The sequence below is a fragment of the Balaenoptera physalus genome (assembly GCF_965194825.1).
Source record: "Balaenoptera physalus genome assembly, chromosome: 13".
Lineage (NCBI taxonomy): Eukaryota > Metazoa > Chordata > Mammalia > Artiodactyla > Balaenopteridae > Balaenoptera > Balaenoptera physalus.
Window position 1 is genome coordinate 104072229 of NC_138892.1, and position 20828 is coordinate 104093056.

General features: G+C 39.8%; 1 protein-coding gene across 12 annotated transcripts in view; it reads left to right on the forward strand.

The window, feature by feature from the left end:
* Positions 1 to 20828, forward strand: part of FERRY3 (FERRY endosomal RAB5 effector complex subunit 3) — a 75600-nt gene that overhangs the window by 36625 nt on the left and 18147 nt on the right. For 5 of the 12 annotated variants that reach the window (XM_082421553.1, XM_082421558.1, XM_082421561.1 and 2 more), the window contains 3 exons: positions 8 to 65; positions 778 to 845; positions 1461 to 3006. The exons of 1 other annotated variant lie outside the window; for it this stretch is intronic. In XM_082421553.1, coding sequence (XP_082277679.1) covers positions 8 to 65; positions 778 to 845; positions 1461 to 1553 — 219 coding nt within the window. In that variant the 3' untranslated portion in view covers positions 1554 to 3006. Of the gene's footprint in view, positions 1 to 7; positions 66 to 777; positions 846 to 1460; positions 3008 to 9609; positions 10055 to 10647; positions 12725 to 13478; positions 19440 to 20828 lie in introns of those variants that run through there. 6 more of the 12 variants (XR_014252650.1, XR_014252648.1, XR_014252649.1 and 3 more) reach the window with 6 other exon arrangements.

The following is a 20828-nucleotide window of genomic DNA, read 5'->3' on the forward strand; positions in this document are numbered from 1 at the left end:
TTTTTAGGAAATGACTATACCATGGTGCTTAAGGAGAGCAGAACTTGTGTTTAAGTGTGTCAAAGGTAAACATAACCTTATATTTAACAACAACGACCTATATTTCTTCGTTGAAAATATTGAAAGTAGAGCAAGCCAGGAGAAAGAATTGTAGCAGTTACCCCTGTCATCTGGTGCCTCAGTTAAATGGTTTAACAAGCAAATATTTCATAGCGGCTTTTTTATCTACCTTTTTCCAATCACAAAATAAAATCTCCAGCCCTCCTTTTTTTTGGGGGCCGTGTCACACGGCCTGCAGGATCTCAGTTCCCTGACCAGGGATTGAACCTGGGTCACAGGAGTGAAAGCCTGGAATCCTAACCACTAGGCCACCAGGGAACTCCCTCCAGACCTCTTGAAATGTGAGGATATTTGGACATTGATAGAGCTTACTCTCTGTTACCTTTTATTTTCTTAAAAAGAAAAGAAAATAGAACCACGTGTTTAATTAATCTTTAATAACCTGTTTTGGCTTCATTGTGTGGAGGCAAAATAGGACTTAAGAAATGATCATTACAAGTGTTTTGACGGAACTATGTGAAACCTCTCTGGCCTGGAGAAATAAGGATTGCAGAAGTTTATCTGGCCTTCAGGCTTAGCCTTTCCTACAGGCAAGTAGCTACCTAAAAAGTCAAGACGTGCAGCCCCACAATGAAAATTCAGTTTATTTTCAGTAAAGGACTGGTAGGTTTGAAGACCAGAACTCATAATTCAGCAAAGTCTGTTGTTCTATTTTAGGTTTCATGATGGAAATGGCTTCATGGGATGGAGGAATTTCTAGGACAGTGCAGTTTCTGGTACCACAGGTGTGTTATCTGGATAGCTGTCACCCCAGTTCAGTCTCTGTTGTGATATTCCTCACAGACATAGCTAGGCACACTGCCGTAAACTCAAAATAGCATAAGAAAATGCTAGCAGCTTTCTGTGTTTTAAGGGGAGAAGTGTTTGGATGCCATCAAGGCACTTAGTTTACTGTCAAAGACGTTAGTATCTGCCACTCAAGGGATCTCTGATTAAACCCCAAAGCTGAACTTAACTCATCTTTCCTCCCCCGCCCCACATTTGTGTTATATAGATTCATAAAGAAGGACGTGAGCAGAGAATGATTCCGTATTCTATGTAGAATTTAGCAAAACGGGTGTACTTTTATCACTGAATGCACTACTATTATCTAGGGGTTTTTCTGGTAATCAGACTTATTATTTGACAGAAACAGTGTAGGTTCTCAAAGGCTGGATCCAGAGAAACACCCCTGGCCCACAGCTGTGCAGTTAAATCAGCTCTGAAAGATAGTGTTCACATATTACACTCCATGTCTAGAACTACTGCCATTACTTCCATGTTTTAAAATACTTAAACATTTTTTTTAAATCAGTGATGATTTAACAAGTGCAAACTTTTTTTTTCTTACCTCTTAACAGAGCATTTCTGAAGAAATGTTTTACCAACTTAGTAACATGCTTCCCCAGATCTTCCGAGTATCATCAACACTCACCCTGACATCCAAGCACTAAACCCCCTAGATTGATATCTGGCAGAAGAGGATGCGTAAACTATCCAGGAACTTGAGATGTGCTGGGATTCTGTCAAGCAAAAGATGCCCAGAAAGAGGACTTGCCACCCAAGCCACGAATCAAATCATGATAAACATCTGTTAAACGTTCCAAAATCCACATGCCGTACAGACTAGTGCTCAGCCCCTTACTTATACACTTATTTTTTTCACACACACACACACACACACACACACACACTGTATTTTATTTTTACAAGAGATAGACTGACACCAAGCATTGTACATGGATGACCACAACAAAAGCAACAATGATTGCAATTACCAAACACAAAACACCCTCATACTATGTCATAATATTGACTCTCAGTCCAGTAATCCTCCACTGTAACAGCTCCTTTACTTTGCAGTGAAAATTGATTTGTATATTTTTTGCCTCTGAGTCCTTGTGGGATTTTTTTTTTTATTCAAACAGAAAGTCACAAAAATTATAATCATCCTCATCAGTTCACTCAGTCCCATGTAATTAATTTTTTTTTCATCTTGATCTTTTGTTAGCACTTATATGAATTCATCAGTTTTCTATTAGAGTCCTGAAAATGCTTATTCATTCAGTTCAGCAGTATAGTCAGTTACCAGAAACCTGTACTTGTCAGAGTCGTTTCCATGAATTCCCTGAAGATGAAACCCTTTTATAGGAACATTTTTGCAAAAGCATCAGAGTACACCCAGAACTGTCTGTAAATGACAAAAGACTTAAAAATGACCACGGTTAAAGATTTGATGAAAGTTCATAATAATGCAATTGACAAGGAAATTTAGTTATTTTTGAGATATACATTTTAAAGTAATAACTAGAATTATGACTTATAACATTATACCAGAACATATAAGATTTTTAGAAATTTCATGTAATTTCTGAAACATTTATATTAACATATTTCCATACAAATAACCCAAAGAGAGTTTAGTATTAGTTGTTTTTTTTTGTTTGTTTTTTTACACTGCAGGTTCTTATTAGTCATCAATTTTATACACATCAGTGTATACGTGTCAATGCCAATCGCCCAATTCAGCATACCACCATCCCCACCCCACCACAGTTTTCCCCCCTTGGTGTCCATACGTTTGTTCTCTACATCTGTGTCTCAACTTCTGCCCTGCAAACCGGTTTATCTGTACCATTTTTCTAGGTTCCACATATATGCGTTAATATACGTTATTTGTTTTTATCTTTCTGACTTCACTGTGTATGACAGTCTCTAGATCCATCCACGTCTCAACAAATGACTCAATTTCGTTCCTTTTTATGGCTGCGTAATATTCCATTGTATATATGTACCACAACTTCTTTATCCGTTTGTCTGTCGATGGGCATTTAGGTTGCTTCTATGACCTGGCTATTGTAAATAGTGCTGCAGTGAACATTGGGGTGCATGTGTCTTTTTTTTTTTTTTTTTTGAGTTTTGTGAGAGCTTTAATGGCACAAAATGTTTGTAGCTACAAGTTATACATGGATTGTAAACTGTATATAATGATACAAAGTGCTAACTAAATAGATGAAGAATGCATAATCACTTTGGCTCAGTTAATTCCGATAATTTCAACGCATGTGTCTTTTTGAATTATGGTTTTCTCTGGGTATATGCCCAGTAATGGGATTGCTGGATCATACGGTAATTCTATTTTTAGTTTTTTAAGGAACCTCCATACTGTTCTCCATAGTGGCTGTATCAATTTACATTCCCACCAACAGTGCAAGAGGGTTCCCATTTCTCCACACCCTCTCCAACATTTGTTGTTTGTAGATTTTCTGATGATGTCCTTTCTAACTGGTGTGAGGTGATACCTCATTGTAGTTTTGATTTGCATTTCTCTAATAATTAGTGATGTTGAACAGCTTTTCATGTGCTTCTTTGCTATCTGTATGTCTTCTTTGGAGAAATGTCTATTTAGGTCTTCTGCCCATTTCTGGATTGGGTTGTTTGTTTTTTTAATGTTGAGCTGCATGAGCTGTTTATATATTTTGGAGATTAATCGTTTGTCCATTGATTCGTTTGCAAATATTTTCTCCCATTCTGAGGGTTGTCTTTTCGTCTTGTTTATGGTTTCCTTTGCTGTGCAAAAGCTTTGAAGTTTCATTAGGTCCCATTTGGTTATTTTTGTTTTTATTTCCATTACTCTAGGAGGTGGATCAAAAAAAGATCTTGCTGTGATTTATGTCAAAGAGTATTCTTCCTATGTTTTCCTCTAAGAGTTTTATACTGTCCGGTCTTATATTTAGGTCTTGAATCCATTTTGAGTTTATTTTTGTGTATGGTGTTAGGGAGTGTTCTAATTTCGTTTTTTACATGTAGCTGTCCAGCTTTCCCAGCACCACTTATTGAAGAGACTATCTTTTCTCCATTGTATAGCTTTGCCTCCTTTGTCAGATTAGTTGACCATATGTGCGTGGGTTTATCTCTGGGCTTTCTATCTTGTTCCATTGATCTATGTTTCTGTTTTTGTGCCAGTACCATATTGTCTTGATCACTGTAGCTTTGTAGTATAGTCTGAAGTCAGGGAGTCTGATTCCTCCAGCTCCGTTTTTTTCCCTCAAGACTGCTTTGGCTTTTTGGGGTCTTTTGTGTCTCCATACAAACTTTAAGATGATTTGTTCTAGTTCTGTAAAAAATGCCATTGGTAATTTGATAGGGATTGCATTGAATCTGTAGATTGCTTTGGGTAGTATAGTCATTTTCACAATATTGATTCTTCCAATCCAAGAACATGGTATATCTCTCCATCTGTTGGTATCATCTTTAATTTCTTTCATCAGTGTCTTATAGTTTTCTGCATACAGGTCTTTTGTTTCCCTAGGTAGTTTTATTCCTAGGTATTCTTTTTGTTGCAATGGTAAATGGGAGTGTTTCCATAATTTCTCTTTCAGATTTTTCATCATTAGTGTATAGGAATGCAAGAGATTTCTGTGCATTAATTTTGTATCCTGCAACTTTACCAAATTCATTGATTAGCTCTAGTAGTTTTCTGTGGCATTTTTAGGATTCTCTATGTATAGTATGTCATCTGCAAACAGTGACAGTTTTACTTCTTCTTTTCCAATTTGTATTCCTTTTATTTCTTTTTCTTCTCTGATTGCCGTGGCTAGGACTTCCAAAACTATGTTGAATAATAGTGGTGAGAGTGGACATCCTTGTCTCATTCCTGATCTTAGAGGAAATGCTTTCAGTTTTTCACCATTGAGAATGATGTTTGCTGTGGGTTTGTCATATATGGCCTTTATTATGTTGAGGTAGGTTCCCTCTATGCCCACTTTCTGGAGAGTTTTTATCATAAATAGGTGTTGAATTTTGTCAAAAGCTTTTTCTGCATCTATTGCAATGATCGTATGGTTTTTATTCTTCAATTTGTTAATATGGTGTATCACATTGATTGATTTGCGTATATTGAACAATCCTTGCATCCCTGGGATAAATCCCACTTGATCATGGTGTATGATCCTTTTAATGTGTTCTTTGTTGGATTCTGTTTGCTAGTATTTTGTTGAGGATTTTTGCCTCTATATTCATCAGTGATATTGGTCTGTCATTTTCTTTTTTTGTAGTATCTTTGTCTGGTTTTTGTATCAGGGTAATGGTGGCCTCATAGAATGAGCTTGGGAGTGTTCCTTCCCCTGCAATTTTTTGGAAGAGTTTGAGAAGGATGGGCATTATCTCTTCTCTAAATGTTTGATAGAATTCACCTGTGAAGCCATCTGGTCCTGGACTTTTGTTTGTTGGAAGATTTTTAATCACAGTTTCAATTTCATTACTTGTGATTGGTCTGTTCATATTTTCTGTTTCTTCCCGGTTCAGTCTTGGAAGGTTATACCTTTCTAAGAATTTGTCAGTTTCTTCCAGGTTGTCCATTTTATTAGCATAGAGTTGCTTGTAGTAGTCTGTTAGGATGCTTTGTATGTCTGCGCTGTCTGTTGTAACTTCTTCTTTTTCATTTCTAATTTTATTGATTTGAGTCCTCTCCCTCTTTTTCTTGATGAGTCTGGCTAATGGTTTATCAATTTTGTTTATCTTCTCAAAGAACCAGCTTTTAGTTTTATTGATCTTTGCTATTGTTTTCTTTGTTTCTATTTCATTTATTTCTGCTCTGATCTTTATGACTTCTTTCCTTCTGCTAACTTTGGGTTTTGTTTGTTCTTCTTTCTCTAGTTCCTTTAGGTGTAAGGTTAGATTGTTTACATGAGATTTTTCTTGTTTCTTGAGGTAGACTTGTATAGCTATAAACTTCCCTCTTAGAACTGCTTTTGCTGCATCCCATAGGTTTTGGATCGTCGTGTTTTCATTGTCATTTGTCTCTAGGTATTTTCTGATTTCCTCTTTGATTTCTTCAGTGATCGCTTGGTTATTTAGTAACGTATTGTTTAGCCTCCATGTGTTTGTGTTTTTTACGTTTTTTTTCCCTGTAATTCATTTCTAATCTCATAGCGTTGTGGTCAGATAAGATGCTTGATATGATTTCAATTTTCTTAAATTTACTAAGGCTTGATTTGTGACCCAAGATGTGATCTATCCTGGAGAATGTTCCATGCACATTGAGAAGAACGTGTAATCTGCTGTTTTTGGATGGAATGTCCTATAAATATCAATTAAATCTGTCTGGTCTACTGTGTCATTTAAAGCTTCTGTTTCCTTATTTATTTCCATTTTGGATGATCTGTCCATTGGTGTAAATGAGGTGTTAAAGTGCCCCACTATTATTGTGTTACTGTCGATTTCCTCTTTTATAGCTGTTAGCAGTTGCCTTATGTATTGAGGTGCACCTATGTTGGGTGCATATATATTTATAATTGTTATATTTTCTTCTTGGATTGATCCCTTGATCATTATGTAGTGTCCTTCCTCGTCTCTTGTAACATTCTTTATTTTAAAGTCTGTTTTATCTGATATGAGTATAGCTACTCCAGCTTTCTTTTGATTTCCATTTGCATGGAATATCTTTTTCCATCCCCTCACTTTCAGTCTGTACGGGTCCCTAGGTCTGAAGTGGGTCTCTTGTAGACAGCATATAGATGGGTCTTGTTTTTGTATCCATTCAGCAAGCCTGTGTCTTTTGGTTGGAGCATTTAATCCATTCATGTTTAAGGTAATTATCGATATGTATGTTCCTATGACCATTTTCTTAATTGTTTTGGGTTTGCTTTTGTAGATCCTTTTCTTCTCTTGTGTTTCCCACTTAGAGAAGTTCCTTTAGCATTTGTTGTAGAGCTGGTTTGCTGGTGCTGAATTCTCTTAGCTTTTGCTTGTCTGTAAAGCTTTTGATTTCTCCATCGAATCTGAATGAGATCCTTGCTGGATAGAGTAATCTTGGTTGTAGGTTCTTCCCTTTCATCACTTTAAGTATATCATGCCACTCCCTTCTGGCTAGTAGAGTTTCTGCTGAGAAATCAACTGTTAACCTTATGGGAGTTCCCTTGTATGTTATTTGTCATTTTTCCCTTGCTGCTTTCAATAATTTTCTTTGTCTTTAATTTTTGCCAATTTGATTACTATGTGTCTCGGCGTGTTTCTCCTTGGGTTTATCCTGTATGGGACTCTCTGTGCTTTCTGGACTTGGGTGGCTATTTCCTTTCCCATGTTAGGGAAGTTTTTGACTATAATCTCTTCAAATATTTTCTCAGGTCCTTTCTCTCTCTCTTCTCCTTCTGGGACCCCTATAATGCGAATGTTGTTGCATCTAATGTTGTCCCAGAGGTCTCTTAGGCTGTCTTCATTTGTTTTCATTCTTTTTTCTTTATTCTTTTCCACAGCAGTGAATTCTACAATTCTGTCTTCCAGGTCACTTATCCATTCTTCTGCCTCAGTTATTCTGCTATTGATTCCTTCTAGTATAGTTTTCATTTCAGTTATTGTATTGTTCATCTCTGTTTGTTTGTTCTTTAATTCTTCTAGGTCTTTGTTAAACGTTTCTTGCATCTTCTCGATCTTTGCCTCCATTGTTTTTCCGAGGTCCTGGATCATCTTCACTATCATTATTCTGAATTCTTTTTCTGGAAGGTTGCCTATCTCCACTTCATTGAGTTGTTTTTCTGGGGTTTTATCTTGTTCCTTCATCTGGTACATAGCCTTCTGCCTTTTCATCTTGTCTATCTGTCTGTGAATGTGGTTTTTGTTCCACAGGCTGCAGGATTGTAGTTCTTCTTTCTTCTTCTCTCTGCCCTCTGGTGGATGAGGCTATCTAAGAGGCTTGATGGGAGGGACTGGTGGTGGCTAGAGCTGACTGTTGCTCTGGTGGGCAGAGCTCAGTAAAACTTTAATCCACTTGACTGTTGATGGGTGGGGCTGGGTTCCCTCCCTGTTGGTTGTTTGGCCTGAGGCAACCCAGCAGTGGAGCTTACCCGGGCTCTTTGTTGGGGATAGTGACAGACTCTGGGAGGGCTCACGCCAAGGAGTACTTCCCAGAACTTCTGCTGCCAGTGTCCGTGTTCTCATGGTGAGACACAGCCACCCCCTGCCTCTGCAGGAGACCCTCCAACACCAGCAGGTCGGTCTGGTTCAGTCTCCCCTGGGGTCACTGCTCCTTCTCCTGGGTCCCGACATGCACACTACTTTGTGCATGCCCTCCAAGAGTGGAGTCTCTGTTTCCCCCAGTCCTGTTGAAGTCCTGCAGTCAAATCCCACTAGCTTTCAAAGTCTGATTCTCTGGGAATTCCTCCTCCCGTTGCCGGACTCCCAGGTTGGGAAGGCTGACGTGGGGCTCAGAACCTTCACTCCAGTGGGTGGACTTCTGCGGTATAAGTGTTCTCCAGTTTGTGAGTCACCCACCCAGCAGTTATGGGATTTGATTTTACTGTGATTGCGCCCCTCCTACCGTCTCATTGTGGCTTCTCCTTTGTCTTTGGATGTCGGGTATCTTTTTCGGTGAGTTCCAGTGTCTTCCTGTCGATGACTGTCCAGCAGCTAGCTGTGATTCTGGTGTTCTCGCAAGAGGGAGTGAGAGCACGTCCTTCTACTCCGCCATCTTGGTTCCTCTCCTCTATACAGTTATTCTTAAAGTCTCTATATGAAAAAAAAGTGTCCTTTTTTCCTACCATTGTGTCCTATCTGTGAATATTCGTGAGTTAAAACTTCCTGTGTGTCACACACAGACACTAGGTGTAGGAGACTATTCACTAAAATTTCATGGAGATATTTGACTTTTCCAAAAGGTTTGAGTCATACCAGGTACAAGGCTTAATTAACATACAAATAAAACCTTCCCTCTACCTTATTTTCCAATTAAATTTTAAAAATTACAAAGCAGTGAAATATACATTGCAAGTATAGATTTCTTGTGATAATCTTTTTATAGAAGCATATGAGACAAATGTGACTTTTAAATCCCTCCCTTTCAAAAACTTGCTTTTAAGTTACTCTTTCTAAGGTTTTATAAGAGTCAAAAAAGGACTTTGGATTCTTTACCCCTGTCTCATCTTCCCTTTGTGGCCTTGCCGTTGTCTATTAATAACGTTTCGTGGACTGGGAAAGTAGTGTGCCTACGTTCGGGCCTGGTGGAAGTTGGTCTAAAGCAGCACCTGGCAGTGTTTTCGTGACACTGAGTCAACATCGTGATGATCAGACAGCGAGGAGCATCTTTATTTCTGCTTACTGCGTTCTCAGCTTCCTTCATCATTCGGCTTCCTGCATTACTTTGCCGATAACTGTGTCCCCATTTCTGTCTCTGCTGTTTCGCCACCTTTTCCACTGTCTTTCCTTGTAGGACTACATTCTCAGATGCTCCCTATCCCTTACCTATCCCATCTAGAACATATTTGCTATGAGTAGTGACTACAACGAATAAAGGCATCTACAAAAGCAGTAGTTTCATCCTATCCAAATTGTATGCAGATTGTAACTGGCCAGCAGACTGAACTGGAGGACCTCTGACATCATCATAAGATCGTCTGTCTTGATTCCAAGAAACAAAAAGCACTCTATTAGTATGCCTAAATGTAATAACTTATGGAAACTCTTTTGGCACAGAAAAAACTTTCTCATAGAATGTGTCTTGATTTTCTACTCAAGGAAACAACTGTCCAGTAACAACCCTAAGGAGAACACCACTCCAGACTGGGTCCATTACTCACTAACACTTTCCACATCCTTTTCCAAAGAGCCTGGTGATCCCACCAAGAACAAGGTAGGTGCTCTGTCCTTGGAGCAAGAAATTGTCTTCTGAGCATGAATGCTACCATTGCAACTGCTTCTAATGCAAAGCCAGGTAGACAGACAGAAAACTGGGCTGTGCGAGACCAGGGTCAGAGACTGTCGGGGTTTGTACTATGACAGGTCGAGTTGAAGTGGGTGTAGTATGATCAAAAGATGTTCAGTTTATGCCTATTCAATAAATTAGGAGTTTGGGATTAGCAGATACAAACTACTATATATAATATAAAATAGATAACAAGGTCCTACCTATAGTACAGGGAACTATAGTCAATATCTTGTAATAAACTATAATGGAAAAGAATCTGAAAAAGTATGTATATATGTATCTGAATCACTTTGCTGTACACCAGAAACTAACACAACATTGTAAATCAACGATACGTCAGTAAAATTAAATTTAAAAAAAATTTTTAGTAAATGAATAAAAGGCATTCAAAAAGAGGAGAATCTTTTCACAGAATTCCTGTAACTAAGTATTAAGCCAACAACTTGAAGGGTGCAGCCAGGGGTCAGGTGCAGGGATAAGGGTTCATTCACAGAAGGTGGGTGAGAGCTGCTACCCAGCCCTTCCTTTGTCACCTCAAGGCTGTTTTATTAGGTATTAAGTGGTGGCTTTCACAGCAGGGCAATTTAAAGGTACCATTTGGCCTATGAAATCAAAATAAATGTATTAGGTATCTGTTTTTCACATGGTGCTATATTATGAAATGTACAGAAGTGGTAAGATTGGAAAAAATCAAGCTATGGTGTTACATACCATTTTTATGAAGACACACCAAACACTAAGCCGTTAACAAATACATAACTTAAAATACTACACGATAAAGATTTTAGATGAAGTCTGTAGTTTTGTATTTGGACTGAGAAGGATGAGATTAAGACTATTTCCCCGAGTGTTCTAGAAGCCTTCTTGGATGGGAGTGGTCTCAGACACTCCATGAATGATGTGAAGAAGATGGCTTGGCAGGCTGAGAAGAGAAGGGGCATCCTCGGTATCAGGTCCAGATGGGAGCAGGAGTAGGTAAAGGAGGCGGGATACACAGGCCGGATGGTGAAGAAGCTGATCGCAAGAGCCTTCTGGGGATACCGGGCAGGGCCCGGGCCTTCGTGCAGACATTGGTGAAGACTGTCTCACTGAGCGTCAGGTTCTCTATTTGTACAACCAGGTAAGCATTCCTACGACAGACGACAAGGTCCTCAAGGCTTTAAAAACACACTTTGGAAATGAGGCAGGCACTGAGCCTGAGGTCTCCAGTCCCTACTGCCCTTTCCTCCCCTGCCCCCATTTCTGTTCTCAAAGCACAAAACCCAGCGAGGCTGTAACCTTGCCTCGATGGGGAAGGGTGGCACCAGCTGTTCCTCGGAATGACATTGCGATGGGAATGGAAGAAATGCATGAAAAGGAATTTCAAGAGAAACACAACTTAGGTTGCCTGGGCGCTGGCAGATCTCTTACTGGCACAGTACATGCTGTCTGTGTCACTGCAGTTGGATCCTGGCTGATTCTCACAAGAAGAAAAAATGTTCCACAAAGGAAAGGTGAATTCACGGAAAGATTCCTGTTCAAGAGGCCCTCGGGAGAATCAGGAGAGCCGTGGTGAAAGAACGAACAAAGCTGAAAGAGTGGCTCCTCAGGCCTATTCTCCAGCTTCTAGGTGAAGAAGCTTGCTTCTGTTACTTAGTTTTCCCATTTAGGTGAAATTGGACTGCTTTGCCTAAAAGAAGTCAGGGCAGTGTAAAAATCCTTATCATTATTTAGAAATAATAAAAAATATTTTATAACACCTATTTACAAAAAGTTCCATGTGTTCAGAACCATTTAGATGATGGTTTTCTATCCTTGAACCATCAAAGAACCTTTCCATTATCTCCCCCCATATTTCCCTGAAATGTTCTGAAAACTTTCCCTTAGCAAACAATTTGAGCAGTTATCTATTTTTCATTCATCAAAGATATGTCTGTGGAGCTGAGAGATAGATGGTATTAGCAAACAATGGATAGTATCATGGCATAGGATTATCACTGTACAGGGACTTCCCTGGTGGCACAATGGTTAAGAATCCACCTGCCAATGCAGGGGACACAGATTTGAGCCCTGGTCCAGGAAGATCCCACATGCCGCGGAGCAACTAAGCCCATGCACCGTAACTACTGAGCCTGTCCTCTAGAGCCCGTGCGCCACAACTACTGAGCCTGCGTGCTGCAACTACTGAAGCCCGTGCTCCTAGAGCCCATGCTGCAAAAAGAGGAGCCACCGTAATGAGAAGCCCGCACACTGCAACGAAGAGTAGCCCCCGCTCACCACAACTAGAGAAAGCCTGCACGCAGCAACGAAGACCCAACGCAGCCAAAAATAAAATTAAATAAAATAAATAAAATACTGATGAATTACAAAAAAAAGAATTATCACTCTATAGTTCCAGGCAGGTTCACAAAATCAAAAACAAAACCTTGCCATTTTATGTTAACCTGTGAAGTTTTGTCCTAGTGAAATGTATTCTTGGAAAGATTTTTTTCAATAGCTCAGTGACATATTTAAGACAACTCTAAGGACCCCTAATTCCAGAAACCTCAAGTTGGGAAACACAGCTTTAGAAGGAAATACTCACATGAGAATATGGTACAAAGGGAGGGTGGGGTAAGGACCACGTAGTGGCAGATTGACCTGAGCCCCATTCAGTACACAGCAAGTGTTTGCCGAGTTTCTTCTGTACACGAAGGCACAGAGCTGAGCAAGATCCAGCCTCTAGAAGGCTGTACAAAGGCGAGGGACTTGAGGAGCTATTTGATTCAAGTAAGAAGATTTAGACTTTTCTGTGACCTGTGATGCTGACAATCTCCCATGACCAGAACAAAATCCCAACTAAAGCCCGGGAATGGATGGGTAGCCTCCTGAGGTTCCCTGCAGGACTAACACGTGAGGTCCTGTTCCATATACACAGCTACAGTTACTACTACTGCTTTTCCTGTCTTCCCAGAAGAAGCAGAGTTCCTCCTATGTCCGAGTCTGAGAACTGGCTCAACTTCATGCTACATGCAATGAATCCTCATTCATCGTGGCCTCTACATTTGCAAATTCTCCTGCTTGCTAAAATGTATTTGTAACTCCAAAATAATAAAGCATTTACAAAAGCAATAGTCTCATCAACTCCAAGTTGCGTGGATATTGTAACCGACCCTCAGCATGAAAGGGGGGCCCTTTGGCACCGTCTTGGACATCATCTGTGCACATGCACAGAGCAGCGGAAAACTGAGTCGCCGGACACACACACACTCCCAGCTGAGAGAAGAAAGGTGACTCTCCACCTTCCGGCCTCAGCTCCACTAACATAAACAAGTGTCCTTTTCAAGGTCTGTTTCCTGCCACATTTTTTACATTTTTGTGCTTTTTCTTGGTGATTTTGCTGTTTAAAATGACCCTCAAGTGTAGTGCTGAAAGGCTATCTGGGGGTTAGTAAGTGCAAGGAAGGTGTGATGTGTCTTATGGAGAAATACAGGTGTTAGATGAGCTTTGTCCACTTAGGCATCAGTTGCGGCGCTGCTGGTTGTGAGTTCAGTGTTAATGAGTCAACAATCTGTATTAAATAAGGAGTGTTTAGAAAGAAACACACATAAGAAAGGTTATGTATTGACTGGCTGATGAAAATGTGATGAGAGGCTTGCAGGATTTGCTAACGCAGGGTCCACAGCTCCAGAGTCGACTGTCTGCCTGTCTTCTCTCGCAGGCAGGAGAGCATGACAAGCTCTCTGTGGATGCCTTTGGCACATGGAGAATGAAACCCGGAACACAGTACCCAGGAAGCACGCAGATCCTTTCTGGAGATGTCTAGGGATGAAGCAGAAACGGTGCAGTTTCGGTGTGACACCTGTGTTAGTGGGTCTCTCCCTCCCTCTGTGTTCTCTTCTGCTTTCTATCCTTCTTTCCTTTTCTTTCTTTATGGTGAAGTCCTGGTTCCTTGTTATCTGCTCCTCTGTGCTCAAAACTCTCAGCATGACAGTCTGACATCAGATACGGGAACCCAGGTAAACAAATCTGCCTCAAAGACTGCCTCCCTGATTTACTTGCCATGGCTTGTCCCCAGGCGTATTAGCTACCCTCGGAAGCGTGTTTCCTCATCTGTAAGCTAGGAAACATTAATAATAGTATCTACCTCACTTAGTAGTTGGGAGGATTAAAGAAGAAAGCGCACACGACCTGGCATATAGTCATTCTATAAATATATGCTGCTATTATCCTTCCTTCCTTTCTTCCTTCCTGTCTGACCTTTCTCCTCTTTTCCTTCTTTCCTTTCACTGGATCGTAGGGACACGAAGTCACTTACCTCACCGTGTCCTCAGGCAGCGTGCAGCCCAATTGAGTTGGGACGAGAACTCAGGGTAACTCGCAGGACCAGTCCGCACACAGGAAGGTACACAGTCAGTGCAGAATACGATGCACATAGATGGCTGTGGACGTCAAAACAGAAACATGAGCAATGCATTGGGCCAAGAGGGATGTTGAGCCCCTTGGGAGCAGACGGCCTGGCCCTTTCTCTGGCATGGAGTGCGTATCCCCTGGAGCTTTCGTCCCTCTCGATGGGCAAGCACAAATCTCCTGGCAGACACACAACGCCGCCTGTGCCAGGAGCGGCAACAAATTCAAAGGACGGGGGCGGGGGGGCAGGTGAGAGTGTCAGGAGGAAGTCACAGGGTAGGTGACTAACCCTGTATTTGAGTGGAGCAGGAAGGACTCTCACATTTTTATCGGGTGAATCTGGATTTTGGACATAACGATAGTATGAAGTAGTTCGGAGATTTAAAGTCTGCTACCCCGGGAGCAGGAGCATAGAATTTGCCCCTGGGATGCTTTCTTCCCTGGTTCATCTCTGAGGATCTCCTGTCCGTGCGCTGATCAGCTGTGTGCTGTTGTGCAGATGACTCACTGAGGCCAGAGGATTAAATACTGGCAAAGGATTCAGTTCCAGGAAGGTTAGGGAAGACGTCCCGGGGATGAGAGAAGAGAATGTGAACTCAGAAATCCCTGGTCCACTCCCTCGGCTCTGCGTGTGTGGTGACGGTGAAGTAGGGAGGGGGCAAGAGGGCAAGTTCATGTCTTTGTTCTTTTTTAAAACCCTCTAGGCCACCTTGTCTGGGGTAGCACATTGGACATTTACTCTTCTGTGTAAATTTCCTTTTATTGTGAAATACTTCACACGTACAGAGAAGCTAGGAGAATTAGATAACAAATCCTCATTTCTCTACTACCTATATTCGTGCAATCTTAACATTTTGCTGTGTTTGCTTTGGATCTCTCTTAAGACATAAAACATCAAAGATACAGTTGAACCCTTGTCCCTTTTGCCCCTCCTGCATTCTGTGCTCCTCCTTATGTCAGCTATTTCTCAGCAACAAACCACTTGGAAACTTAGTGGCTGAAACAATAAGCCCTTATTACTCTTCATGACTCCTTGGTCACCTCGGCTGCTCTGGTCTTACCTGGGCTCAGTCTTCAGATCCGCTTCAGTAGGTCAGGTGGGCGGCTCTGATGATCTTGGCTTGTCTCTCTCAGGTGTTTGGAGGTCAGCTGGCTGTAGGCTGGAATAGGCTGACCTCAGCTGGGACACCTGGACTGTCGTTCACTGGGTCTCATCCTCCAGGAGGCTGGCCCCAACTTGCTCACGTGCGTCAGCAGATCGGAAAGGACGGTGGGATCGTGCGGTGCCTCTGAGGCCTAGACTCAGAACTGACACACGTCACTTATATACCACATTCCGTTGGTTAAAGCAAGTCCCAAGGCCATCGCATATTCTAGGAGTGAGGTAATAGGCTCCTTGTTTTGATGAGAAGTGCTACTAAAGTCCCATAGCAAAAAGCATGGACACAGGATGGGAGAAAAATTGGGAATATTTCTGCTACCAATGTATCAGTCTTTCCTCAGTATTGATTGCTGTCTTAACTTTGATGTTCTTCATTCTCCTGGGTTTATTTATAGTTTCAGTGCGTATCTGTATAATGTACATCCATGTCTATATAGTGTAGCCATAAAATGTGTCGTATTGAGATGTGCCGAAGGTGTCATACTGAAAGCATTGTCTTCTGCATGTCACTCAACAACTTGCTTTTGTTAAACCCCATATCATGCTTTTGAGATTTAACCATACTGATACAGATAGAGCCACTTCATTCATTTTAGCTACTGTATACTATTTTTGAGTACTCTGAATTATATGCTTACGGCCCAGTTTGTTTATTTGTTTATTCTCCTCTTGATAGACAGTGAGGCGCTTTGCATTGTGCATGCATGTTAGCTTCTCCAGGGTGTATCTCTGTGAGTGGAATTGCTGGATTCTAGAGTATTAACAACTTCAAATTTGTTAGTTCCAAATTTAACTCCAAAGTGTTTGTCCCAAATTCCCCTTCCACTGACAGTGTATGAACACTCCTTTTTTTCTCCATATCCTCGTAGAAACCAAGCAAGAGCTTTCAGAAATTTTAATTTTTGCCATTCCAGTAAGAAATAGTGCCATTTGGTTTTGCATTTCTGTTGTCACTGGTGATGTTGTGTAGCATAGCATGTTTGTTGGCCATTTTGATTTCCCTTGTCATGAACTGTTTGAATAATTTTTGAGGAACCTCCAGACTGTTTTCCACAGTGACTGCACCTGTTTACATTCTCACCAACCGTGCACAAGGGTTCCCTTTTCTACACATCTTTGCCAACACTTGTTGTCTCTTGTCTTTTTGATAATAGCCATTATAACAGGTGTGAAGTGATATCTCATTGCACTTTTGATTTGCATTTCCCTGATTGTTAGTGATATTGAGCATCTTTTCATGTACCTATTGGCTATTTGTATGTCTCTTTGGAAAAATGCCTATTCAGTTCCTCTGCCAATTTTTTAATTGAGTTGTTTCTTTGTTTTTGTTATTGAGTTGTATGAGTTCCTTATATATTTCGGATATTAACCCCTTATCAGATACATGATTTGCAAATATTTTCTCCCATTCCATACATAGGTTGCGTTTTCATTTTGTTGATGGTTTCCTTTGCTATGCAGAAGCTCTTTAGTTTGGAATAGTCCCACTTGTTTATTTTTGCTTTTGTTGCCTTTCTTTTAGTGTCAAATCAAAAAAATCACTGCCAAGGCCAATGTCAAGGAGCTTATGCCGTACGTTTTCTTCTAGGAGTTTTATGGTTTCAGGCGTTAACATTCAAGTCTTTAATACATTTTGAGTTGAATTTTGTGAGTGGTTTAAGATGAGGGTTCAGTTTTATTCTTTTGCTTGTGACTGTCCAGTTTTCCCAACACTATTTATTGAAGAGCCTGTCCTTTCCCCATTGTATATCCTTGGCTCCTTTGTCATAAATTAATTGACCATTTGTGTGTGGATCTATTTCTGGGCTCTCTATTCTGTTTCACTATTTTATGCCAATACTATACTCTTCTGAGTACTATGGCTTTGTAATATAGTTTGATCAAGAACTGTGATGCCTCCAGTCTTGTTCTTTTCTCAAGATTGCTTTTGCTATTCAGAGACTTTTGTGGTTCAATACAAATTTTTAAATTATTTTTTCTATTTCTGAGAAAAATGCTGTTGGAATCTTGACAGAAGACTGCATTGAATCTGTAGACTGCTTTGGGTAGTATGGAATTTTAATAATATTAATTCTTCCAATCCTTGAGCACAGAATATCTGTCCATTTATTTGTATCTTCTTCAGTTTCTTGCATCAGTGTCTTAGAGTTTTCAGTGTAGAGATCCTTCACCTTCTTGGTTAAATTTATTCCTAGATATTTTATTCTTTTTGATGTAATTGTAAATGGGATTCTTTCCTTAGTTTCTCTTCCTGATAGTTTGTTGTTAGTGTGTAGAAATACAAATGATTTTTATATTGATTTTGTATCCTGCACCTTTACCAAATTTGTCTATTGGTTCTAACTTTTTTGGTGGACTCTTTACAGTTTTTTAATATATAATACTATGTCATCTGCAAATAGAGACAGTTTTACTTTTTTTTTTTCTTATTTGGACACCTTATTTTTTTTTCCTGCCTAATTGATCTGGCCAGGACTTCCAGTGCTATGTTAAATAAAGGTGGCAAGAGTAGGCATCCTTGTCTTGTTCCTGGTCTTAGAGGAAGAGCTTTCAGCTTTTCACCATTGAATATAATGTTAGCTGTGGGCTTGACATGTATGGCCTTGACATCCCGTTGGCTAGAACCTAGTTACATGTTCACATCTACATGCAAAAGTGTTGGGAAATTGAGTCCCTTTTTTGGGTGCCATGTCCCAACTAAAAACTGGTATTCCTATGTCTATAGAAGAAGAAAACAAATATTAAGGACAACCAGCAGATTGCCATACCTACATTATATCATTTTAATCTTTAAGCAAGCCTATGAGATAGATATCGTATCTGTTTTATTTCTAAGGAAAAGTAATTTGCGCAAGATAATACAGTTACTAGAGAGGAGTTTAGACTCAAAGCCAGATCTCTGTGACACCAAAATTCTTCAAAGTGCTGTTGTAAGTCAGACCTGAATGCATGGCTGGTTACATTTGGTTAGAGCTCTCTGTCAAAATATTGAAGGAGACTTTGGAGTCAAAAAGACCTGAACTGATCCACCAGCAGGGCCAAGCCTAAGAAGAGGTAAACAAAATGCCAAGAGTGAAATATATAAGAAAGCATTCACTCTCAGGGGTGTGCAAGCATTCACAACGCTGGGAGTAAATGCTCCTTAAATTAGGTCCGTAGCCATCTCACTTGCCTCACCCTACTACCAACCCTTCTCATCATTTCCATTACTAACAAGATATGACCTTGGACAAATATTTCATGTCTTTGACTCTTTGTTTACTTGTCTCTAAAGTACATTTTCCCCCCTCTCAACTTCATAAAATCAGGCAAGAAAAAAAAAAAAAAGGAAATGTGAGAATGCTTTACAAATTATAAAGTTATGAAAAGATAAGATTTAATTTGATTCTTGAGAGCCAAAGCCATTTTTGAATATGAGGATCTTAATATCTTTTGGGGGGTGAGGCAGGACATGGATGGGTGGGTGGGAAGATGGAAGGAAATTAAATAAGTAAATAAGTATGTGTTGAGTATGTCTTTTGTGTCATACACTGTTTTAAATATAGAAATATTACATAAAGGTGAACAAGACACATCATCTCATCTCCTGTCCAGTAGGAGAGATATAGTAGATCAATAAACAAATACATATGTAACCCTATGGGAAGATAAGGGGAACATAAATGATATGACAATAAGGGAAGGCTTTTATGATAAAATGACATTTAAGCTAAGACCTGAAAAATTAATATTAGTTAGCCAGACAGAGTACAGGAAGATGCTTTCCCAGGTTGAGGAAATAAAATGAAACAAATAAACAAAAATTTTAAAAACAGCAGTTGCAGTAAGTACACTGAGTAGGGAAACTAAATTCCCAGATTTCTGGTACAGGGAAGGTACCAGGGAAATCATAGAGAGGGAGAAGTTGAAACCTACACCATAAAATAGTTTATGAGCTCCTGGGCTTACTCCAGAGGTGTGCCAGCATGGATCTGATCCTAAACCTCATACTAAAATCTTTGAGAATTGAACGATGTGATAGACCACCACCCACATTCCAGGCTGTCCACTGAGAAGCACCCATGCAAGAAAAATGCTAATAGCACTGCAGAGACTTTGAAAATGGAACTGTCATTCAAACCATAACCCACAACAGGTTTGTCTGAACTTGTGGCCTGAAACAAACCGGGTTGATTTCCTGCTAGGAGAAAAATATCAACATTCTCCATAGGATTTAAACGAAACCTAGAATCTGATAACGTAATATTTTAAATGTCCTGAATACAATCTAAAAACACTTGCCATACAAAGAACAAGAAAAATCTCAACTCCCAAAGGACAACCTAAGATGGCACAGATATTGGGATTATACCGCAAAGCTATTATTAAAACATGCTTTATGAAATAAATGCAAACTCTCTCGAAATGAATAAAAAGAATTCTTAGCCAAGAAATAGATATAAAGAAGAACTGCATGGAAACGTTAGAGCTTAAAAAATTCAATCTTCAAAATAAAGGAATCCTGAATAGGATCAGAAGCAGAATGGAGATGACAGAGAGAGGAATTAGTGAACTTGAAGATAGATTGATAGAAATTCTTCATGCTAAACAACAGAGAGAAAAAAAGATCGGTGAAAAAATGAGCTGAGCCTCAGGGGACTGTGAGAAAATAGCAAAATGTCCGACACTCATGTCATTAGAGTCCCAAGAGGCGAAAGAATGTGGTACTGAAACAATATTCAAAGAAATATTGGCTGAAAACTTCCCAATTAATGAATGATATAAACTTACAGATTCAAGAAGTTCAGTAAATCCCAAACAGGATAAATTCAATGAAATCTACACCCAGACACATCATAATCAAACTGCTGAAAACTAAAAACAAACAAAAAAATCTTGAAAGCAGCCAGAAAATAACAATGCATTACCTACAGGGCAACACCAATAGGAGTGGCAGTAGATTTCTCATTAGAAACCATGGAAGCAGGAGGAAGTGGAAGAAGACTGTCAACCCAGAATTCTACCCAGTGAAAATATCTTCAGGCATGAAATTGAAATAAAGACATTCTCTGATGAAGAAAGACTAAGAGAATTTGTTGCCAGAAGACCTGCTTTAAAAGTATTGCTAAAGGAAGTTCTTCAGACATTAGAGGTTCAGGAGGAAACTTGGAGCATCAAGAATGAAGGAAGAGCCACAGAAATGGTAAATGTCGCATACATATGATAGGCTATTCTCCTTTTGAGTTCTTTAAAATATACTTGACAGTTGACAGCAAAAATTGTAACATTGTGTAATGAGCTTTTCAATGTATGTAGATGGTATGCACAAAACAACTACAATGTGAAGGGACCTATATGGGGATAAGGTTTCTACATCCCATGAAAGTGGTAATATTGAGTCTAAGCAGACTGTAAAAACAAACAAATCCTGAGACAAGGAATTTGATGCATTCGAGTAATGAATGCAAAGAAGTCAAATTTTACCTAAAGGCTATTGGGTCATGATTGCTTATTCCTCAT